Source organism: Gobio gobio (assembly GCF_949357685.1).
Source record: "Gobio gobio genome assembly, chromosome: 6".
Lineage (NCBI taxonomy): Eukaryota > Metazoa > Chordata > Actinopteri > Cypriniformes > Gobionidae > Gobio > Gobio gobio.
In genome coordinates, this window is record NC_137102.1 from 37,712,648 (window position 1) to 37,736,461 (window position 23,814).

Here is a 23,814-nt window from a genome sequence, read left to right on the forward strand (position 1 = left end):
TTTTGATACGGCTAAAAAACATGTCACTGTATTATGCCACTGTCTTTACAAAGTGATATATAGAGTCATGAAATTATTATTTTTAGTCAAGTATGTTTTTGTCCTGTTGTTTTATGCTATTTTAAGCAGGCTACACTAATCACTTTTTGGAGAATATAGGCTAAATCAGTCTGCAATGACAACGAGAATTAGAAGGAAATAAATACATATTTGGGTGGTGTAAAATTATAATAAAATGTCAATAATCACATATTAAGATAACCCATGTTATTTCAATTACTAAAATACCCTAAATAGACAATAGAGCAATAATAATCCACCGCACTGCATAGGATGTATGACAAAGGATGACATACACTGTGAGACATGTACAACATCAAATTCAAGTGCACAGTTTGACCTCATTAATTAATTATTCATTTGTATAGTTATATAATTTATAATTTGAATAAGAGAACACCACCAATAAATGGGGTAATCATGAAAATAATTTTATTCATTACATCAGATCGGAAATATTATTTTTCAGGAAACGGGAGGACGTGAATATATAGCAGCACAGCTAGCAAACAATACACAACAAAAATTGCAAAACAAAAATGTATAATTAATCCAAAATTTGAACTTTTATAAAAAGGCTTCATTTGAATGTGCTTTGTGTGACTGATACAGCGCAAAAATAAAGGAATAATATAGGGGTCAATTTGACCCGCTGCCCCGTTTTTTATCTGGTTTTATCTAAACAATTTTTAACAACAGGGGATTGTAAAAAACACAATTTTAGTAAAAGTCAATGACTGGGAGCCTTGGATATTTTATTGAAAACCTGTCATGTGCATTGGAAAAACAGCCATGTGTACATTTTACCCTGTGGTGGTTCAAGTGTTAAGTAAAAAAGTATTTTTTTAGTTTTTGTCATACTCAATAAACTTATTGCAAGAAGCATTATATCAATTTAATCAGTTTTCTTAGCTTCTAAAAGACATAGCTACCATGTGTTAAGGCTATTGTGTCAAGCTAGCGTAGCAAGTTGTATCATGGCTGTCAGTGTAGGGTTGCAACCGTCCCCTATGACACAACCAGAAGCTACATAACCAGAATTGTATAAGTAGCTCTAAAAAGTAATTAATTACTAACTACTAATTACATCTGTCAATAGCCAGCAGGTATATCCCCTTTTTTAAGTAAATACTGTCAGACTAGGCCACAATGTAGGTAATTAACCAAAACATGGTTGTTACTTGGAAATAGCTTTTTTTTCTCTTCACTTTTATACAGTTAATTTAACTTGAAGACCCTGTCTGTGTATAAATAAAAATAAAGAAATTGCAATATGATGTTAAAGGAATTATTATTACATTTTAATGAATGTTGCATCCGTCACCTCTTATGGGGTCAGTTGCAACATCTGACTTTGTCTATTCAAGTATAAATTGTATGTGTATTATCATATCATACTTCCAATAAAAACAGTCTCTGAGAAACTGAAGAAAATGAAAAAATTGTTGCAACCTCTCCCTATCTCAACCCTAAATCACTTGCATGTGCGAGTAAATCTTCACTCTGGGCGACTAAATAATATCCATCATTAGCCATTGGCTAATAAATGCTTCAATTTTACTCGCCAGTGTGTGTGTGTTAGAGACTGGAATAAGTTTAGCATTGATATATTTTCACTCGCTGAATTTCAGGTCATCTCAATGTGTGGAGAGGAGAGATGACGGTGAAGGGAATGAAATGTAAATTAAAGTGATTGACTCTTGGGTGGGGATCCTAGTTTCACAAGAGAGATTTCAGATGTCAATTTACTTTGTTTTCCTCACTTCCAGTTTTCCAGTCACATGGTTGACAAATTTCTATGAATTTATACTGTCTACCGGTATATTGGCCACTCCTGGTTCTGAACATGCTCTCTTACACAACTGCTTTTTCTTATGAGTTTGTAGACTAGATAATTGGGTGAAAGTCTTCCCGCATGAAGAGCACGTGTACGGCTTCTCTCCTGTATGAATTCTCTCATGAATTTTCATGGCTCCTAAATGAGCAAAACTCTTCCCACAGTGCGAGCACTTGTACGGTTTCTCTCCAGTATGAGTTCTCTGGTGTGATATTAATTCACCAGATCTAGAGAAGGTCTTCCCACAGTCAAAGCACATATAAGGTCTCACACCAGTGTGAATACGCTCATGCCGTTTTAAAAGTTGCCGTTCTGAAAAACTCTTTTCACAAAAAGAACAAACATGAGGCTTCACACCAGCATGAGTTTTAAGGTGTGATCTTAAGTTTGATGTCGCAACAAATGTTTTATCACACTGATCACAGCTGAACGATTTCACTCCAGAGTGACGACGCAGATGATCATCGAGGATGTCTTTGCACCTGAAGCTCATTCCACACTGAGTGCATGGGAACGGTTTTTCCCCAGTGTGAATTCTCATGTGTCCTTTAAGGTTTGATTTATATGTGAAACTCTTTCCACACTGAGTGCATGTGAACAGTTTTTCTCCCGTGTGAACTCTCATGTGCACATTTAAGGTGTTTTTGCACCTGAAACTGTTTCCACACTGAGTGCACGTGAACGGTTTTTCACCAGTGTGAATTCTCATGTGTTGATTTAGGTGTCCTTTGTAAATGAAACTGTTCCCACACTGAGTGCATGTGAAGGGCCTCTCTCCAGTGTGAATTCTCATGTGTCTCTTAAGGTCTGATTTATATGCGAAACTTTTTCCACACTCAGAGCAGGTGAAGGATCCTTTGACTCCATTTTTTCCAGCTTGTTTTTGTGTGAAACTCTTTTCAGTCTTTGAAACGACTGAATTTCCATCTTCATTTGTGGAATGATGAGGTTTTTGCTGTTTGTCTTCATTGATGCCCACCAGGTCTAAAATCAGCATATTAAAGTTTCATCATTCAATAAAAGGACAAATGAGAAACAAAAAGAAATATTGTTCAATCTCAATTTCGCACAAATCTAGTTTAAAGGGATATTTCACACAAAAATGTAAAAGCTGTCATCATTTACTCACCTTCAAATTGTTCCAAACCTGTATGAGTTTCTTTCTTCTGCTAAACCCAAAAGATGATATTTTTAAAAATGGGTAACCAATCAGTTGATGGAGCCCCATTGACCTCCATAGGAAGGGAAAAACATACTGTAGAACAGGGGTCTCAAACTCACGGCCCACAGGCCACTTGCGGCCCGCAGGATGATTTTTTTTTTTACATTTTAACGGTTTAACGTTCTCTTTTGGCTCGTGCACACTGCTCAGTCTTCACACACAGAGGAGCGCGTCAATCTATCACTTAATGCCGTTGCGGACAGAGACTCTATTCTTTCTGGTGAAATCACAAAACAAAATGCAAACGTATCCATGGTCTTATTATACAATCATTGATGAACATCTTTGATTTTAATGAAGAAAAACTATGAGAGCGGATTAGAACACAAAACCTTTGACGCGATTGACAAAAATTCTACCACCAGACCACTAGGGAATCCGTAAGTAAATTGCGGATCTATGTATTTATTCACTCACTCATGCGAAGAATACCGGGACTAGTAATTTGACGCAAATTAATGCAAATATTGTTTACAAATAGTCCAAAAAAGATTATTTCCCAACTAGAATTAGACCTAGAATTTCGCTCACTGTTCTGTTTGACCTGGTTACGGCCTTGCTGTGAATTAGTCTATTATTTAAAATAAAATTAAAATCATTCATGATTTCATATTACATGATTAATTTCTATAGGCTATATTTAGTTCAAATTCAGAGGAACAGTTCATGTTCATAAGAAACATTCATGTTGAAGAACTGTTAATAATAAAGATTGAGAAGATTGGATCAGTTGTGCTACTTTTTGCTACTTGAAACACTTTTTATGAGTAATACTTGATGCGGCCCAGCCTGACCCAGAGTCTACCTCCAGCGGCCCCCAGGTAAAGTGATTTTGAGACCCCTGCTGTAGAAAGTCAATAGGGGCCATCAACAGTTTGGTAGAAGTAAATGATGACAGGCTTTTTGTTTTTGGATGAACTATCCCTTTAATACTAGTATCTAGTATTAGATGTATTGTTCTATGTCAGTTTTCATCTTAATGTCCCTCATCAATCATTAAAAAAAGGAAGGAAAACACCAACCTGTTTGTTCCTCTGTATCATCATCTCTCATTCTGCAGGGTTCTTCCTTAAACTCCATCTTTACAAAAGTATGTCAGTAGTTTCTCCTGAAGTAATTCCTCCTGCTCGCTGCTTCTCCTGTGGGAAGATGGGAATATTCCCCAGCATTTAAAATCTCATGAACGGCTGTGGGAGCGGCTTCACTGACTGAAGGTGTGAATTGTGGTCGCTGCTGCTCATTTAGCAGATGATCATCACACTTAAAACCACTCTCAAATAATCCAGGTGCAAATGTTTGTTCAAATAGTCGTTTAGAAACAATTAAATTATTTGAGTTTTAACTATCTTTAAGTTCTAATTCATCTACACTCTAAAATGGTTTGCCATGCACAAGAAATAGGAACCCTTTGTCATGTGCCGTTTCTTCTTCTTTGGAGTTTTACAGCAGTTTGCATCCAATTTGTTGCATTACTGCCACCTACTGTACTATTTTCACTTTACACTATATTGTCCAATTTTGTTTCTTTTAAAGGGGTGGTAAACCACGATTTCACTATTCTAACTTTAGCTAACGTGTAATGTTGCTGCTTGAGCATAAACAACATCTGCAAAGTTACAACGTTCAAAGTTTAAAGCAAAGGGAGATATTTGCTTTTAAAGAAATCAGTTTCTAAGAACTACAGCAAACGGCCAGTAGGCGACTACACACATTCCTCCAGGGTTGGTGACATCACCAGGCTCAATATTTACATAAACCCCTCCTCCGAGAATATTAAATAAGGGGGGGTGAGGCCATTTTGTATCGCGGCGCTGTTGTGGTATAGTTAGGCTGGAGTGTTGTTGCCGCGATGCCAAGGAAACGCTGTTATTTTCATCCGGATTGCAGGTCAGGGGTACTTGCTCTGTTCAGCCTTCCTTGGGACGGGGGTGCGTTGCAGAGCGTTTAACATACAACATGTTATATGCACGTGTGTTTGAGTCAGCGGGGAATCAGGCGCGCGCAGGGCTCCCTGCAGCACATCTAACAGAGGAAAACATCCACCGTCTTCGCGATTTCAATGCCAGATTTGCACAACGTCAGCTGCGTGAAAAAAACACTGCCAGTGCGTGGATGCACGACGCGCGCGCTGCACATTTCACGTAGGACAACACAAACTTCACGAGTTCAATACAGGATATGCACAACGGCTTGACCTGAAAGCTGGATTTACAAACAGAAGCTGTAATAGGTAAATAAATTGAAGGGAATTGGGAATTGAAGATCGGAATTATATTCATTTTGCGGAGAGGTGTAAGGTAAGACAACCTGCATGTTTTTATTTTTAAAAATTCTGTATTTTTTTATTTTTATATATTTCATTATTTTTAATTAATTTATAACACTTTGTTAAAACTGTTGTAATGTTCAAAGCATTGTTTCCTGCGATTTTCATTCCTGTGTAAATGCATTTATGTTACTTCAGAGAAGCATTAAACGCTCTGTGTAAATGCACATTTTTGTGACGTTATGCCGCTTCAGAATCGGTTTCTGTGCTGCGTTTTCTGTGTAAAGATGCCTTTTGATTAGTACACATTTTAAAACTGTATTTCCATGTCTACTATTAAACAAAGTCATACTTGTATGATGTAGGTGATGATCATTATTAATATTTAATATTATCCCCAATCTTTTTTTTTTTAAACTTGCTTGCAGTTGTTTCTGCTGGTCTTCCTGCATGCATCATTGTAAGATCCCAATAAAAGGTCCACATAAAAGATGTTAACATTACCCAATGCAGCTTGGAGATCGATTTTAAATGTCATATTGGGGGCATCCTAATATTTCAGCCTGTTATGGAAATAGTTTAAAGTAAAATCAAATAGTCTATCAGGGAAAATAAACAAGATATGTCTGTGGACATTAATAAATGGGTAAGTGCACTTGCACAAATTCTCATTCATGTGTTCATAGATTTCATTAACCATCAACTGAAAGTCCAAACATATTTTAGGAAACACACTGTGGTGTTTGCCAGAGGAAAAAAAAAAAAAAAAACTGAATACACCCCTATTGTGGTAAGGTATGTGTTTTTTTAAAGAAGAAAGAAGAAAAAATGCTTGATTTGTAGCAACTATGCATCTTGAACATATTGTTTATCAGGTGGCAGAGCCATGGGAGGTAGTGGGAAAACTTGCAACAACAAAAGATGACTACCAATACATGCGTTATGGTAGATTATTTTACAAAGAGGTGTGAGGCTTTCCCACTGAAATTCAAAAGCGTGGAGGAGGTGATAAACTGCATTGTCCAGCTCTTTAATAAATTTTGTGCACCTAAAAGGATTTTAACGGACCAAGGCACTGAATTTGTCAACAAGGTTGGTTTTATACCTTTTTGATTATCCTTTTGTAATACTTGTGATGCTTGCAGAGTTGTTGGAGTATAATAATTTAACAAAAAACATACATTTTCTTATTGCTCAACTAAAAATGAGATGTGTTTTACAGGCGTGTGCCAAATGCTTGGCATCAAGCTGAGTTTATGTGCTCCATTTCATCCACAAACGAATTGATTGGTGGAGAGGCTTAATGGAACAATTCAGAGGAAAGAAACCATGTAATAATTTAATTGTCTACCATAAAAATATTGGTGTATGACTGCTAGGTGACCCATGTTTTTTTTTCTCTCTCTTTTCTTTTACAGAACATTGAGCAAGCTGGTTGAAAAAAGTCTAAACACAAGGTCTGATTATTTGGATGCAGCAATGTTTAGTCTGCGAACCAAAAAACAGCTGACCACAAACTTGTCCCCTTATTTTTTACTTTTTGGTCATGAGGCTAGGTATCCATGTGAGGTACCACACACATATGAGGTTAGTGCATTTATGAGGTAAGTAAATTATATTAAACTTGGCGTTTAAAATTGAGGAAAACTTGGCATGGGTTCAAACTAAAAAAACTGGGAAAGCCCAGTGTCATGCAGGTTGGGGACAGAGTAATCAGGCAAAACATCAGAAGGCAGCAGAGAAAGGGTGGAAAACTAGATCCTGATTATGTTGGCCCATTCACTGTAATAAAGGTAGATGGGAAAAGCATTGACCTTTTAGATGACAATGGAAAAAAAATCTCAGGGTAAACACTGATCAGTTGGTACACTTTGGAGGATCCCCCACTAAAACGTCCTAAAATCCCAACCGTCACGACTACATCCCTCCCTGCCTCTGGCAAATTATACCATTTCAGCCACTACCCAGTCCCCTTCTATTACTTTGTAAATTGTAACTTTTTCTCCACCATTTAACAGCTCCCGCCACTGTGCCTATTGTCATGACTCATCCTCAGATTACCTACACTTCTATTTGTCATCAAACGCCTGCTGCCTCCCAGACTACTTGTATGTATCCTGTTTTAACTTCAAGGATATTTAAAGGAAAATTGAGCATTGCTTCTCTTTGGGTCCATTTAGTGTTGCAAGACATCTGGGCAAAGTAGGAGGAAGAATCTATTCTAAGGTCCCTATAAATTGTTTACGTGGGTTCATGAGCGCCTCAGGCCTGGGCAGATGCTTAAGAGTGAGGTCAGCTTGACGAGTTTGATTGAAAGCTGTGTTAGGCAATTAGGTGTCAGGCTGTCTCATGTAGGCCGCGCGGCTCATGCCTGGGAGTTCATGAAGTGTGTTTACCTATTCACTTAGCCTATAATTTGCATATTTTATAATTCTATAAAAATGACTTTTAAAAACTTGCATTAATGCGGGAGAGAACGCATTTTATTTTCAATTAAAAAAAATGAAGAAAATATTCGAAAAGTGGAAATAAAGTGTCTAACGTCTGTTGTAACCGTTGCTCATGTTTTGTATGTGGACAGGAAGTAGCTAGTTTTGGTTTATCTTGACAGTGACAAGTGTGAAAGTTCCCGCTCACTTTTGCCCAGGCTCGACCAAAAATAAAACTCTGCCTACGCGACTGGTTTACACATTAGTTTATCATGTTTATTTTTTTTTTATCAATGCAAATTGTTTGCCCCTCTTTGTTTTCAGAAAGATATGGTAATATTATTCCCCAATGTTTCACATGCTTAACTCACATGCCATGCCTAACTTTTATTTTAACCAAATAAAAAAAGTATTCACCTTTAATATTCATTTAAATTATGTTTTCTTAAGTTAAAATAAACAAACAGCTCACAATTGATCAGATAAATGTCAATTTTCGCAGTTGAAATCAAGTTGATATCAATGTGCTCTGTACGGAACACCGTTAATGCTCATCATCTTCCGTTCTCAAATACCATTAGTCCAAAAGACATCAATCAAAGTGTGGACTGTCCAATGGGTATGGGTCCAATGCGTAAACTGACAGTAACTGACATTTAAATAAATATGGAATGACAGTTATGTCACAGCTGCAAAATCTAATAACGTAAGTAACATTAAATGAAATACAGATACAGGCAGAACAGCGTTTGTCTTTGCATTGGCCGAGCATGTTCAATAATTATCTGGTTACTTACAGTGTGATGCACGCACACGCACAATCGACAAGGACTCCTCCGATTTTTACACTATTTTACTCAACAAACTATATACAATCTTCTGCCGATCTCCTTTTCCGTCTGCACCACAGACTGTAAAAAATGGACTGCCCTCTTCTCCGTCACTTCGCCAACTCCTGTTTGGGAATAGTCCATTTCGCACTGAATGACAGGGGTGACTGGGAGAGTCCATATCAAAGGGGAGACATTTTCTGCCTGTTTTTGATCTATTTCGCCAACTAAAATAGTTCAAAATAAAACCACAGCACTGTAATTGCGCCTGTGAGCAAAACAGAGGTGTTTCCTTACTGAATGAATCGGCTTTTTGAACAATTCAATTGAATCAAGGATTCGATGACTAGCAGAGCTGCCAACTTTTCAAAAAATCTTGGTGAGATTTGGTGGGGCCAACCAAAATTTTGTCACCGTACAAAGCACATTTTTTTGGCTCATTCCCAGCAAACACAAAACGTTTTTACAACGTTTCACAATGTTGTATTTTGGTTGCAATTAGGTAATATTGCAGTACAATGTTTTAAAGACGTTTTAAAAACGTTTTTTTAAAAAGAAAAATAATGTAACCAAAATAAAACGTTTCAAAAACGTTGTAAAAATACCAACCTGGTACGTTTTCTTTAAGTAGTCAAAAAAACGTAAATATTACGTTTGTCTACTACCAAACTACAACTTTTGTTAGACGTTTTATTCTGGTGTTAAAATAACGTAATCTGCACGTTGGAATACGACGTTTAAAAAACGTCATGACAGTACCAAAATACAACCATATGCCAAACCTCCAATGATAGGCTACGTTCTGTTTGTGTAAAAATATCAGTAACATTTTACCATTGAGGCGATTCAGTGACTGAGTGAGACTGATTTATGCAGCTGAGCATTCGATATCAAAAGGACTTAAAGGTAGCCTAATATGTGAATGCTTACTTTCAGTGGTCTCTGCTCATTTAACTGATAGCAAGCTATATTAGAATAATCCAATCGATTATTGTTGTTTCATAGCTCATCACGAGCCTGGCGCGTGGATCAAACAGCTCATAGTGTGCAAAAATGAGATCACACGAAAATGCGTATAAATAATGTAACTATTACTATATACGCACGAACCTAGGCTGTGATGATGTAGGCCTAGGGTGCACTATCCACTTAAACAACGTTATCAACTTTCGGGACATTTTCTACTCCATCAGTAGGCTTATGTAATGTTTTAATTCTTGAAACGCTGTGTAATTGACATATGACGTGTTTAATGGGCGTGCGTGTTGAACATTCGAGTCGCTTTTAAACTGGAGCGGAGGGAGTTACCATGGAAACGGGGCGACACAGTGAAACAGCAAGACTCCGCCTGCGTCCTGTCACTGTTGCTTTCACTGATTTCAGGTAAATTTAGTCCCTAAAATTACACATATAATGTTAAATTACACATATAATACATACAACTGTTCCGTTGTTATGTTGAATATTTACTCTATAGAAATGGTTTAACGTTAGTGTCTTCGGAAAAAATCTCTTAGCCGTTAGGCTAACTAATGTATAGAGAGACAGCAGACACTGAAATCATCGCAAGCGTCACACACGCATTAGTTTGCGTAGTAGTAGTCGAAACTGCAGCGCTCATTCACACAGACATGGCAGAACATAAAGACTTCAGATTTCATTAGCAGTTTTTTTAGCTTTAATATTCACAGGCACTAGTCTGTATCGGTATCTGATTCATTGTACCGCCCTACTTTTAATTTATTAATTCAAAAATTGCCAAATTCTGTGGCATTTCGCTTTATACAGTAAATTGTGACTGGATTCTGTGGTTTCATGCATGTTTTTGCATCACGGAAATCATATGACTCTAAGTGGTATTTGCAGTATTAAAGAGAGTTAGTTTTGAGAGTTATTTATTGTTGTGTTATAAATTTGTTACCATTAGTATAAGAAGGGTATGAATGACTAAAAGACTAAATTTCAGTCCGGCAGAATTCTCTGCACACTTTACCACAGAGGCCAAATGAGCATTTTGAATGTAAGAACCTCACGTTATATTTATAACAATCCTTGTTGATATTTGAATTGTATTTCAGGGCAGTTTGTGAAAACAGATAAACAAGAGATGTTGTGACAACCTGGACAGAAGTCGGTTCCAGATCCACCGTCCACACCAGATTTCTCTCTCATACGGATTGCTGTCTGCTGTCATATGATATGTTCTCTGCAGAATTAGGTGCATGCAGATATTACTCAAGAACATGACTAAACTTTGTTTGCCATAATACATCTATTAAGTGCACCGGTGTGAAACATACTCCCCCCCCCCCCCCCCCCCCCCCCCACACACATTTGCTGTTTATCTATATCTTTGTCATAGTATTCTTTCAGTGGTTAAGGGGATTTTACATGACGGGCGTCAACATTAGTAAATGCAATGATCTCTATGAAATGAAGCGTCAGATTTCTGGTGTTGTGCCGAAATCTGACCTACCAAATCATGTGACCCTAGTTGACTGTTACAACTAAACCCATCCCAAATCCTAACCTTATAACTAGGGTCACAGAATTCAGCACTATAACAGAATGAATCGGCATTGAATGAATGGTTTACTTACTAACTCACTCACTCATTAAGACAGCCCCTTGCTGCCACCTACTGGCATAACAATGTGACCTGCTACGAAAGCGCTGAAAAACAACTAAAACACAGACTGTTTCTCAAAATCAAGTATGCCAATATTATAAAATATTATTTATTGAACAATAATAGCCATTATAAAATTTACATATGTAATGTATATGAATTAATACGTTATAAATTGTATTTTACTATTATAACAATTGCAATAAAATAATTTGTAACTAGTTAGAGAAAATTTACATTTTACAGATTAGTTTTTTTTCTGTTATAACATCTGTGCACTGACATTTCTTGGATTTTTCTATTTGTTAATGTTCTTATTTAAATTTGCTGTACTTTATTTGTACCATTTTGTTTTATTGGCGTAGTTTTATTTATCTGTTAAGAATTTTCTGTTATTATTAATGAGGGCGCTAATTGTAGTCTTTGAAAAAAATCTCAAGGTCCTTGAAAGTACTGGAATTTAATTATACATTATCTCTACAAACAATGACAAAGGGGTTATCATTTAACACTTTTGTTGTTGTTCCAAACTTGTATGATTTTGTTAGACCTTAAAGTTAATGTTTCTGACCTTATTCACCATTCACTTTCTTTGGTTCAAAAAAAGTGAATGGTGAATAAGGAACATTATGCTTATCTCCTGACTAAGGTTAACATTAACATAATTTGTTCAACAGAGGAAAGAAAGTCATACAGGTTTACATTGGATTAACGCAGGGATGAGTAAATGACAGATTTTTCTTTTTTGTGAACGACCTAATCATATTTCTTATATTGTGTGAATAAATACAATGAGTGACTACATTTGTGTATAGTATAAATTATTAGTACTACATATGTTAATGTAGTTTTACATGGGCAACAATCAGAGGTCAGCCCTACCTACAGGTAAGGTGAAATTTAAAAAGTGTTAGTAATGAGCTGAATATTCAGATGTACAGAAATATCGTAACCTGTGACTAGCCTATGACGAATTATAAAGAGATCTATAAATACCACTTAATCTATTTCTCTTACTGTAGTTATTGTTTTATATTAAAGTCATTTTTCAAAGATAACAGTAAAAACATTTTGATTACATGTGTGAAGTGAAGAACAGTTTGGACGTGATAAATACGTTTCTGCAACGTTGAAAGGAGACGTGGTAACGTGATAAATACGTTTCTGCAACGTTGAAAGGAGACGTGGTAACGTGATAAATAAGTTTCTGCAACGTGGAAAGGAGACGTGGTGACGTGATAAAAACGTTATAAATACGTTTCTGCAACGTTGGGAAAAAATGGTTTTATAACGTGAAAAAAACCTGACATCTGTCGTATTAAATACGTAGGATAAAAACGTTATCACGACCTTTTCACAACGTGAAAAAAACGTTTTTACCACGTTGCTGTGTTCGCTGGGTTCAGCATCATTACCGTACACACACACATCAGTGGTTCACCACATAAAACACTCAAAACACATGAATGGGGTAGTATAGTTTTTTTATTTTTTGCCTTTGATAGGTAAAAAATAGGTTGATAACTAATTCTGTCTATTAAGACAAAATGCATGTATATGACGCTTTGTATATACAGTATATCCTATAGACACACACACAATTTTAAAGCAGCATGTAGAGGCATGATTTCGTCTAAATAGAACTACTTTAACTTACAAGCTACTTGTAAGTTAAAGGAGTTAAGTTACATTAAAGCTACCCTTTTGAAAAATAGCTACACTACAAGTTACTATCTAAAAGCTTTTTTACAATGACATTGTTACAAATAACGGAGTAATTGATAATGAAGAATGTTATAATATTTGGGGTTTCAAGCAACATGCAATGCAATTATGATTTCAAAAAGTATGGGGTGAATTCATGGTTATTGGGACACTTTTTCCCCAGTCATTTCAATGGCAAAAACTGTCAGAATTATTTGATTTTGTAAACTATCCGATACACACAATACTCAAAATCTCGAACTGGCTGTCAAGGTGCAAAATGAAAATGTATGCGCCTTAAATTAAATACTCGGGATTTAGACAGGATTAGTCTAAAGATGCAGGTTAAACTCACAGCACATGCAGTGATGAAGCGCAGCATTTTGAACAGAACCACTCTGAGACGCCAGTCATGAGCTGCTAATGTGAACAGTGTGCTTTGCTTGACTATTTCTTTTCGTTTCGAATTGTTTTGTTTAAAAAAATTGACATTTCAAGATTTCTAAACACATATCTCATATCTGTGAGTTAAGTAGCCTCCTGAGTTTTGGTTAATTTATTTGACGCGCTCCAGTTCATGTGCAATGCGATCGCTCCGGCGCCTCCATCACGATTATTGTCTGCTATATTCTATTTGCTTCTTATTTATTAAATCCAGACAATTGAAACCTTGATTGAACTTAAGATACAACTTATACAAAACAAAATTCACTTTCAAGAAAGGCTTTCTACAAAACAAAACGAAGTGGTCAAAATAATTTCTGACCCTACACTCTTAGAAGGAATGTGTAGAAAAATTACACAAATTATGTGTAACACTCTAATTTACACATTTTGTGTCAATATTAACTAAAAATGTGTTGGAAGAATTCAACTGTTTTACACAGTAATGTGTAGTTTAAAATTAACACAACCTGTTAATTTGTTCACAACATCCAACACAACATGTGTAGAATGATCTTTACAGATTAGAGTGACACATTCTGAGTAATTTATTTTTTGTAATGCGGCAGCAGGCCTATCTTAACAGTAGCCAGCCCATAAGGCCTGGTGATTTCGTTCTCAATGTTACACTGTTGTAGCCTATATCGTCTATTTACCCAAAACTCTGACGCTTCAAAACATTCATACAGAGATTGTATAATAAATCCTGAAAATACTGATAACGGCAGTTAATTTTTACCATCACTCCCCTAGATGCTGTATTTGAAACACCCCCACAGCAACGGTAACTTGCTTTTTGTAATTTAATGTAAAAGTAATAAAATACAAAATATTAGTGTAATACATATACATACATTCTTTTAAAAATGATAACATAAAAAAATTTGCAGGATTTACGATATTGATGACCGTTAAAACGCGTCATCACAGTCTGTCATTGACGAGTGAATTCCCCTCACCTAAAAACTGCCTTTCTGCGACGAAAGACGGAGGAGAGAGTCACGACATCGACTGCTAACGAGATTCTTGAGGTAAGTTGTACTTAAAGTCCTTTTTACTTACAACCCCAAATCAGAAAAAGTTGGGACAGTATGGAAAATGCAAATAAAAAAAAAGAAGTGATTTCTAAATTTACTTTGACTTGTATTTCATTGCAGACAATATGAACACAAAATATTTCATGTTTTGTCTGGTCAACTTCATGTCATTTGTAAATATGCATCCTTTCCTGTCATTCAGACCTGCAACACATTTAAAAAAAAAGTTGGGACAGGAGCAATTTAGGGCTAGTAATGAGGTAAAATGGTTAAATAATGATGTGATTTGAAACAGGTGATGTCAACAGGTGATTGTAATTATGATTTGGTACAAAAGCAGCATCCAAGAAAGGTCTAATCCTTTAGGAGCAAAGATGGGCAGAGGATCGGCAGTTTGCCAACAAATACTTGAGAAAATTATTGAAATGTTTAAAAACAATGTTCCTCAAAGAAAGATAGGAAGAGATTTGGTTATTTCACATTCAACAGTGCATAACATAATTAAAAGATTCAAGGAATCTGGAGGAATTTCAGTGCGTAAAGGACAAGGGCGCAAGCCTAAGCTGAACAACCGTGATCTCCGATCCCTCAGGCAGCACTGCATCAAGAATCGTCATTCATCTATAAGCGATATCACCACATGGGCTCAGGACTACTTTTGCAAACCTTTGTCAAGTACCACAATACATAGTTACATCCACAAATGCCAGTTAAAACTGTACTGTGCCAAAAGGAAGCCATATGTTAACAGTGTCCAGAAGCGCCGTCGACTTCTCTGGGCTCGGAGGCATCTGGGATGGACCATCACACAGTGGAAACGTGTACTGTGGTCAGATGAATCAGTATTACGCCATGTGCTCCGGACCAAAGAAGAAAAGGATCATCCAGACTGTTACCAGCAACAAGTCCAAAAGCCAGGGTCTGTCATGGTATGGGGTTGTGTCAGTGCCCTTGGCAAAGGTAACTTGCACTTCTGTGAAGGCACCATTAATGCTGAAAAGCACATAGAGATTTTGGAGCATAATATGCTGCCTTCAAGAAGACATCTTTTCCTGGGACGTCCATGCATATTTCAACAAGACAATGCAAAACCACATTCTGCACACATTTCAAAGTCCTGGCTGCGGCGGAAGAGGGTACGGGTACTTGACTGGCCTGCCTGCAGTCCCGATCTGTCTCCAATAGAGAATGTGTGGCGCATTTTGAAGCGCAAAATGCGACAACGAAGACCCCGTACTGTTGTCCACCTTAAGACTTGTTTGCAGGAAGAATGGGACAAAATAACACCTGAAACACTTCATCACTTGGTGTCTTCAGTCCCTAAACGTCTTTTAAGTGTTGTGAAAAGGAATGGCAACATTACAAAGTGGTAAATACTTTACTGTCCCAACTTTTTTTAAAATGTGTTGCAGGTCTGAATGACAGGAAAGAATGCATATTTACAAATTACATGAAGTTGACCAGACAAAACATGAAATATTTTGTGTTCATATTGTCTTTGTTTGCGTTTTCCATGCTGTCCCAACTTTTTCTGATTTGGGGTTGTATATTTATGTGCGAAAACTACATTTTCTGCTGTTGTTTACGTGTATAACAGTTCTGTTAGAAACTGGTAAGTTAAGGCACGATCAGGTATTAGCAAAACATTGCGGACAAAATTGTTAATTGGCAATAATTGTCCATAGTCAATAGCAATACACAAAGCAACATATAATACATTTTTTACAATAATTAACGTTAGCTTTCTGAAGAATAACTTAAAATAAATATAAAATGACTGGATTTTGCCCACAACGTTTCTCCAAGCTACATTAACTGTGACCGCACCATTTTTTTTTTCTCCAATATTAGCTTTAGACATTGTGAAATGGTGCACCAAATAAAAGATAGTGTTATTGTGGTTAACTTGATATTGATTTATTGATGTCTAAAATGTAATTGTAGTCAATATGAAAACAAACCTTAATGATTTAGCGTTATGGGGAAATGTTTTGGCGCCATTTCAGTAGGCTGGGAACCAGTACCGTGGCAAGGGCTGTGCGAAGTGTGCAAATGCACAGTGCCTCGCGTCTCACCAGGGCCTCACATTCTTGAACCTAATGCTGTTAAACTGAATATAGGCCTACACATTTTTTTCCTTAAATATCCACATAAACAACAAATTGTTCGTCACTATACAGTAGACCCCCGTTAATAGGCTATACCCACAGGGCTAGCACATCACGTTCGCACAGGGCCTCGCACTCCCCTTGCGATGGGCCTGCTGGTAACATAAATGTGTTAACTTTAATATCAAAATGACATAGACAGTTAATTGCAAAATAATTGTGAAAAAATATAATGGTGTGAAAAAGTCTAATTATTGCTTGTACTGGAGCTCACGATCTTTCGACTGTCAGAACAGCACCATGTACTCTTGGCCCAAAATGTAGCTCATATGGCCTGATATTGTGAGAGACAGAATTGACAAGGCCACACAGAAGAAGAAAAAATAGATCCGGGAAAAGGTAGTTCATATTTGTAAGAATATAAATGCTGGTGTATGAATGTGCAGCTGCAGGCTTATTACCTAACATTAACTATAATAAGAAAGGAAATTAGCTATGGTATCAGCTAATGCTTTGTGTTAAAGTATTGTAAAAGTCAGTAAAAAATATGTATTGTGCTGTATTATGTCTAAAAGTATATATTTATTTATTACACAGCAAATGGACCAATCTGAAGCTGATCCTGGGCCAGCGACTCCTGGGTCTTTGGTGACTGGACAACGGACCAAAGCTGTACTTGTTTGTAAGATTTATTCACATCTGTGATGCTTCACAACTTTTGTTAAACTGTTACTCAGAATTCCCCCATCCTGTTCAGTTAGAAAGCTTTCGTAAATATAACAAAGACTTCAACGACTACATTGATGTTGACATCACCACAACGGTAGAAAATACGACAAATTTCAAGTTCATGTTGCCACTGTAGTCACCCTACAAGTCATCCCCATTCAACCTCCCCAGATTGAAAACATTCAGGTGAGCACTGCAGTAAAACTCTCAATAAATCATTAATTCACATTAAATTAAACATTCTTAACAACTTTTGATCTGTTAATTTGATCCTTTATTAGACGGAAGACTCTCTACCCTTACAGGCCTTCCTGACCCAGAACGCATCTGGTATAATGGCTGAATATCAGCGCACAGGCTTTTTATCCACAGCGGAAAGAAAAAAGATCATCACTATCAGCGTCAGTGATCGGCTGATTCATTCAAGAATGAGGCAGTAGTTTATGAATGGGTCATTGAATCTTTGACTCAATTGATTCATTTTGTTATGAGAGAGATGCAGCATTATATTTGCTCCTGTTGTAACCAGAGGTCTTGCAGTATTCCTGAAACAGCTTATCATAGATCATCATAATTTGTTCAAAGAACTTTATCCTGCTCGAAATCTCATCCCAAAACACCACTTTATGATAAATTATCCTAGTATGTTGATTTAGTTTGGACCTTTGTCAAAACTGTGGTGTATGAGATTTGAAGCTAAGCATAATCCCCTAAAATGGCAGGCACATGCTGTTTGCATTTTCAGGAATATATCAAAGACTCTGGCTTACAAAAACCAGGTACAACAAATGCATTGCTGGAAATTTGGGGACCCGCTAGTTCATAAAATATGTGTACCAAATGCATATCCTGTTGTTGTTCTTTCTTTGGAATATGATGACCAAATAACTGAACTCCTTGTCGGAAACAACTGACACAGTTCATGTGTCCAACTCGGTCAGTGTTGGTTGATACACATACAGAACCGTGAGCATTTTGATGTCAGCCAGTTCTGAAGACAAACCAATCTTTGCGGAAGTTGTCCACTTGTTCCCAAAGGTGGACCAAAACATTGTATTAGCTTTTTTAAGGACTGTTAATGTCAAATATTTTGATGATCACGTTTATTCCTTTGTTGTGGAAAAGATGGAGGAGTACAGACTTTTGAAAATTCCTACTGATCTGTCAGATTCCAGACCGCTTGTAACTTGTAACTTTATTCAATTTCTGTGTAGACTATGTCTAACAGGGAAGACCATGGGTAAATATAACATTTATTATAATGGGTTTATGTAAAGATTGTTTTAAGTTCAATTAAATTAAAAGTTGTTATTTTTTAAAGCCTAATAAATGTTGAAATTGGTAGCTTTCAGTTATAATGCAATGTAACGTCATTCATGTTTCCAGTGCCGCCGCTCCCATTACGCGCATCCCGCGCTGCGCGTAGGGCACCAAGTGCTAAGGGGGGCACCACAAGAAAATGCTCTCTCTACCCCCGTGAAAAAAATCACGCACGCCGGGCATCATAAAGTGATCACGCTTAGGGCATCAAAATGGCCAGCGGCGGTACTGAATGTTTCATAGAGACATTAGTATAAGTGATACTGGCCTTCATTCATAAAAAGATGCCAATACAACAAATATTAAAAATTTGCTGTCTTTAAATTGTTTCTACATTAATTTGGAGAGTAATGGAAATTGATACAATACAATAATAAATAATAATAATAAATAAAATATTAAAAACTCCAAAAAAAACAAAACAAAAAAACTTGCGATTAATCACGATTAATTACAGAAAAAATTTGATTAATTCGTTAATTTTTTTAATCGATTCCCAGCACTAATCTATAGATAAACTCATCTTTCAGGCATTTGACCGACCGGGTTGACACTTCAGTGTGAGAAATCGGGGGTCTGGTGTGTGAGAATGTGAAACCAATTAAATGCGTTTGTCTCACGACCAATGCGTAAGAGTTGGCAACTCTGGACTAAGGCTGCCTCCGTAAACATAGGTCGTTTCTTAATATGCGTTCTTGTCTGTACTTGTGTTCTTGTGAAACTCACTACTTAGTTGCCCTGGCTGTGTGTTTCCCATCTTCAATGCTCTTATTGAGGGAAGGAGGTTGTTGGCCAAGATCTCGCGATACATGGCCCCATCCATCCCCCCCTCAATACGGTGCAGTCGTCCTGTCCCCTTTGCAGAAAATCATCCCCAAAGAATGATGTTTCCACCTTCATGCTTCATGGTTTGGATGGTGTTCTTGGGGTTGTACTCATCCTTCTTCTTCCTCCAAACACGGCGAGTGGAGTTTAGACCAAAAAGCTCTATTTTTGTCTCATCAGACCACATGACCTTCTCCCATTTCTCCTCTGGATCATCCAAATGGTCATTGACAAACTTCAGACAGGCCTGGACATGCGCTGGCTTGAGCAGGGGGACCTTGCGTGTGTTGCAGGATTTTAATCCATGACGGCATAGTGTGTTACTAATGGTTTTCTTTGAGACTTTGGTCCCAGCTCTCTTCAGGTCATTGACCAGGTCCTGCCGTGTAGTTCTGGGCTGATCCCTCACCTTCCTCATGATGAGATCTAGCATGGTGCCCCAGACTGAGGGAGATTGACCGTCATCTTGAACTTCTTCCATTTTCTAATAATTGTGCCAACAGTTGTTGCTTTCTCACCAAGCTGCTTGCCTATTGTCCTGTAGCCCATCCCAGCCTTGTGCAGGTCTACAATTTTATCCCTGATGTCCTTACACAGCTTTCTGGTCTTGGCCATTGTGGAGAGGTTGGAGTCTGTTTGATTGAGTGTGTGGACATGTCTTTTATACAGGTAACGAGTGCAAACAGGTGCAGTTAATACAGGTAATGAGTGGAGAACAGGAGGGCTTCTTAAAGAAAAACTAACAGGTCTGTGAGCTGGAATTCTTACTGGTTGGTAGGTGATCAAATACTTATGTCATGCAATAAAATGCAAATTAATTAAATTAAAATTAATTCCGTCTCTCATTAGTTGAAGTGTACCTATGATAAAAATGACAGACCTCTACATGCTTTGTAAGTAGGAAAACCTGCAAAACCAGCAACATCTGCAGTGTATCAAATACCTGCAACAATTTAAAATCAGTTGTTGGTGATTTTAATATCCATGTAGACAATGAAAAAGACGCATTGGGATTGGCATTTAAAGACATTCTAAACTCTATTGGAGTTAGGCAACACGTGTCAGGGACCCACTCATCGCCATAATCATACTTTAGACCTAATATTGTCACATTGAATAAATGTTGATACCATTGAAATTCTGCAGCAGAGTGATGACATCTCAGATCATTACCTAGGATCATGTATACTTAATTTAGCTAAAGCTGCGAAGCCGTCCCCTCGCTTCAAATATGGCAGGAATATCATCGCTGCCACCAGGGGCGCCGCTAGCAATTTTGGGCCCTATGAAAGAAAATGATTTTGGGCCCTCTACCGCACCAACCTAGCTATCCAAAATCTTTGTCTGCTATTTAATAATACTGACCAATTAAGCTCCGCTCGCTCAACCCAGAATGCCCCAATTGGCTGATGAAACATTGATTAAAATTAAGATAAAATTTATACAACATGAAATTAACTTTAAAGAAAGGCTTTCTACTAAACAAAACTTGATGAAGCGGTCAAAATAATGTCTGACCCACTCCGTGTCTCCTGGCATTGCACATCTTACGATGTGTCCTTTCTCACTCATGCAGTTCACTTTTCATAATCAACATAGATTGACAGATTGACAACATAGATAGACATAAAAAAATAACATTATAATATTTAAACATAAATATAAAACGAAATACCTTTTCTTAATGGCTACAACAATATAGTAGCCTACAGTACCGAAAAATTTCACGTCGGAGTGGGATTTGAGCAAATGTCGTTTTACCCGTGAGCGGTTCATGAGTGGAGCGTTTTGCTGGATTTTGCCGGAAATGCAGAAATAAGCCATAATTTTGTTATATTTGTAACTGTTTGGTAGATTATACATTTATAAATTTCTATTACATTACTACTAGTACTTTTACTACTAATAAAACCAATCTCTGGGGGCCCCAAAAGTGCGTGGGCCCTTAGAATCGTCCCAACTTTCCCCCCCTTAGCAGCGCCCCTGGCTGCCACTAAATATTGCTTTGTAAATAAACTTCCTCATTAGTTTCATCTACTCAGCATCCCAGATACATTGTAAAAAAAAATTGGGGGGTTAAAGTTTGAAAATTGATCATTACATATTGGCCCAATAAATGACTTCCAAATAATTATCCCCATGCAAAAATATGCATTGTACTAATCATTGCTTAAGGTCTAAACTCAAAATTAAAATTGTATATTGACCGAATATATTTAATTGTGCTCAGTCAATCTATGAAGTCGAAGTGAACAAGTCCTACGTCCGGAAAACTGTATACGCATGCGCAAAATGCGCTTGAGGAAAACCGTTCGTGTGGAGATTTCAAATGCGGAGCGTGGGATCGGGAGCAGACTGCAAAGCCAAACAAGCCGTGCTGAAGACCAAAACAAGAGAATAGAGATATTCATCGTCACAAGACATTGGTGAGCAGAGGTGTCAAGTAACGAAGTACAAATACTTCGTTACCTTACTTAAGTAGAAATTTTGAGTATCTATACTTTACTGGAGTAATTATTTTTCAGCCTACTTTTTACTTCTACTCCTTACATTTTCAAGCAATTATCTGTACTTTCTACTCCTTACATTTTAAAAATAGCCTCGTTACTCCTTTCGGCATGTTTTCATTCCGGCTTGTCATAAAAAAAAAAAAAAACTATCCAGATAAATCGCGCCATCCGGACAGAGTGAATTTGATTGTGGTTGGATGAGAAGGATAAACACAAACCATTCCGACACCCTATTGGGTTGTAGGCGATCAATCACGCCTGCACCTGCACAAATCACACACACCATGTGGCCAGATAGGGCGGGTTCTCGCCGACGAGCACGTACTTTCAGCCAATCAGCGATCAGCAGGCAGACGTGCTCAGCCTCATTCATGACTTTAGCCGGTTTTTAGCGCGATAACTTTAGCTGTATATTCCAGTGATCGCTATGCCAGTGGCATATAAGTTGTATCTACAGTAAAGAGTTGGAGATTGACTCAACTCTCAAACGTGAATTACACCTGTGACACGAAGACTCTTTAAATATAACCGTGACTCCAGTCCATCATCATATACACACTTAGGACATCTGCAACCCCGACAGCTGCTGAAAGAGCTTTAAATCAACGATTAATCCGTGTTGACTGTTCCATGTACTTCACAAAAGACGTACTGTATTTTTTTCAAAGCAAAGTGCAACACAAAGGTAAGTGCATTGTTGTTATTTATTTGTTGACGGATTATTGTACAGTATCAATGAATTATGCATTTTGACATTGGTGTGAGCATTAACGTGTGAAATGCCTGTTAATTACATTGCTTTTTCCAATCTCTATATTGGGCACTTTTTGCACGTAAATTGTCTTCTTACTGTTGACATTGAAAATCTTGTGTTTTTCTAAGGGATTGCTGTTTTGACAGTTTCTACCTGGACATATAGTCATATTTGAACCGTTTTACTGGGATTTTTTTTTTTTTAATCATCAATGTTATGCTTTAAGGAGATAAAATGGTAACTTACTTATCAACATTGATTGGTATGGCAATACAATAATATCACATTATTTTGGCAGTTAAAGTTTTGGGTTTTTTTCTAGGAGTGACTAGTTGCCTATAAGTATTGTAAGATGTGCAAAATTGTTATATCAATAACCAGGCATGTTATCAATAACCATTTTTTTTTTTTAAATATAAATGTACATTTGGTGAGGTTTTTGGGCTGGAAATTGTTGACCCAATCTGGCCACACTGATCACACATTCAAAAAATGGTTATTGATAACATGCCTCTGAATTTTGACTTTTTGCACCTTTACAATATTTATAGGCAACTAGTCATCAAATCTTCCGCTCCATGAAACACGTTAATGCTCCGTAGTACACATATGGTTCTTTAATGTATTTGCATTGTCCTAAAATGCGTTCATTTTCAATGGGAATATATGCGGCTGAAACGCGTAGCCAAGTGCATCTAAAAATGTTCAACATTAACTTTTTAATATAACATTATAGTCATTATGGCCTTCAGAAAAATGTTTTTTTGAGGAGGTGGGGTATGCACTGTGGCGCGGCCTAATCTTTTGTCCTTAAAGGGATACTTCACCCAAAAATGAAAATTCTGTCATCATTTACTCACCCTCAAGTTGTTCCAAACCTGTATGAGTTTTTGTTCTGAAGATATTTTGAAGAATGTTTGTAACCAAGCAGATAGAGCAACCATTGACTGCCATAGTAGGGGGAAAATGCTATGGCAGTCAATGGTTGCATATAATCTGCTTGTTACAAAAATTCTTCAATCTTCAGAACAAAGAAACTCATACAGGTTTGGAACAATTTGAGTAAATTATGACAGAATTTTCATTTTTGGGTGAACTACCCCTTTAATG

General features: G+C 37.1%; 1 protein-coding gene across 1 annotated transcript; it reads right to left on the reverse strand.

The window, feature by feature from the left end:
* Positions 1 to 471: 471 nt before the first annotated feature.
* Positions 472 to 8,764, reverse strand: LOC307128028 (uncharacterized protein). Its single transcript, XM_079819565.1, has 3 exons — positions 8,612 to 8,764; positions 4,142 to 4,258; positions 472 to 2,881 (listed from the first exon to the last, which is right to left on the reverse strand). The coding sequence occupies exons 2-3, from the start codon at positions 4,197 to 4,199 to the stop codon at positions 1,857 to 1,859; spliced, it is 1,083 nt and encodes a 360-aa protein (XP_079675691.1). The 5' UTR covers positions 4,200 to 4,258; positions 8,612 to 8,764; the 3' UTR covers positions 472 to 1,856.
* Between the last annotated feature and the right edge of the window lie 15,050 nt (positions 8,765 to 23,814).

Coding starts and splice junctions, on each gene's coding strand:
- LOC307128028 (XM_079819565.1), bottom strand. CDS start 4,199: ATGGAGTTTAAGGAAGAACCCTGCAGAATGAGAGATGATGATACAGAG. Junction 2,882..4,141: donor TGATACAGAGGAACAAACAG/GTTGGTGTTTTC, acceptor TGCTGATTTTAG/ACCTGGTGGGCATCAATGAA.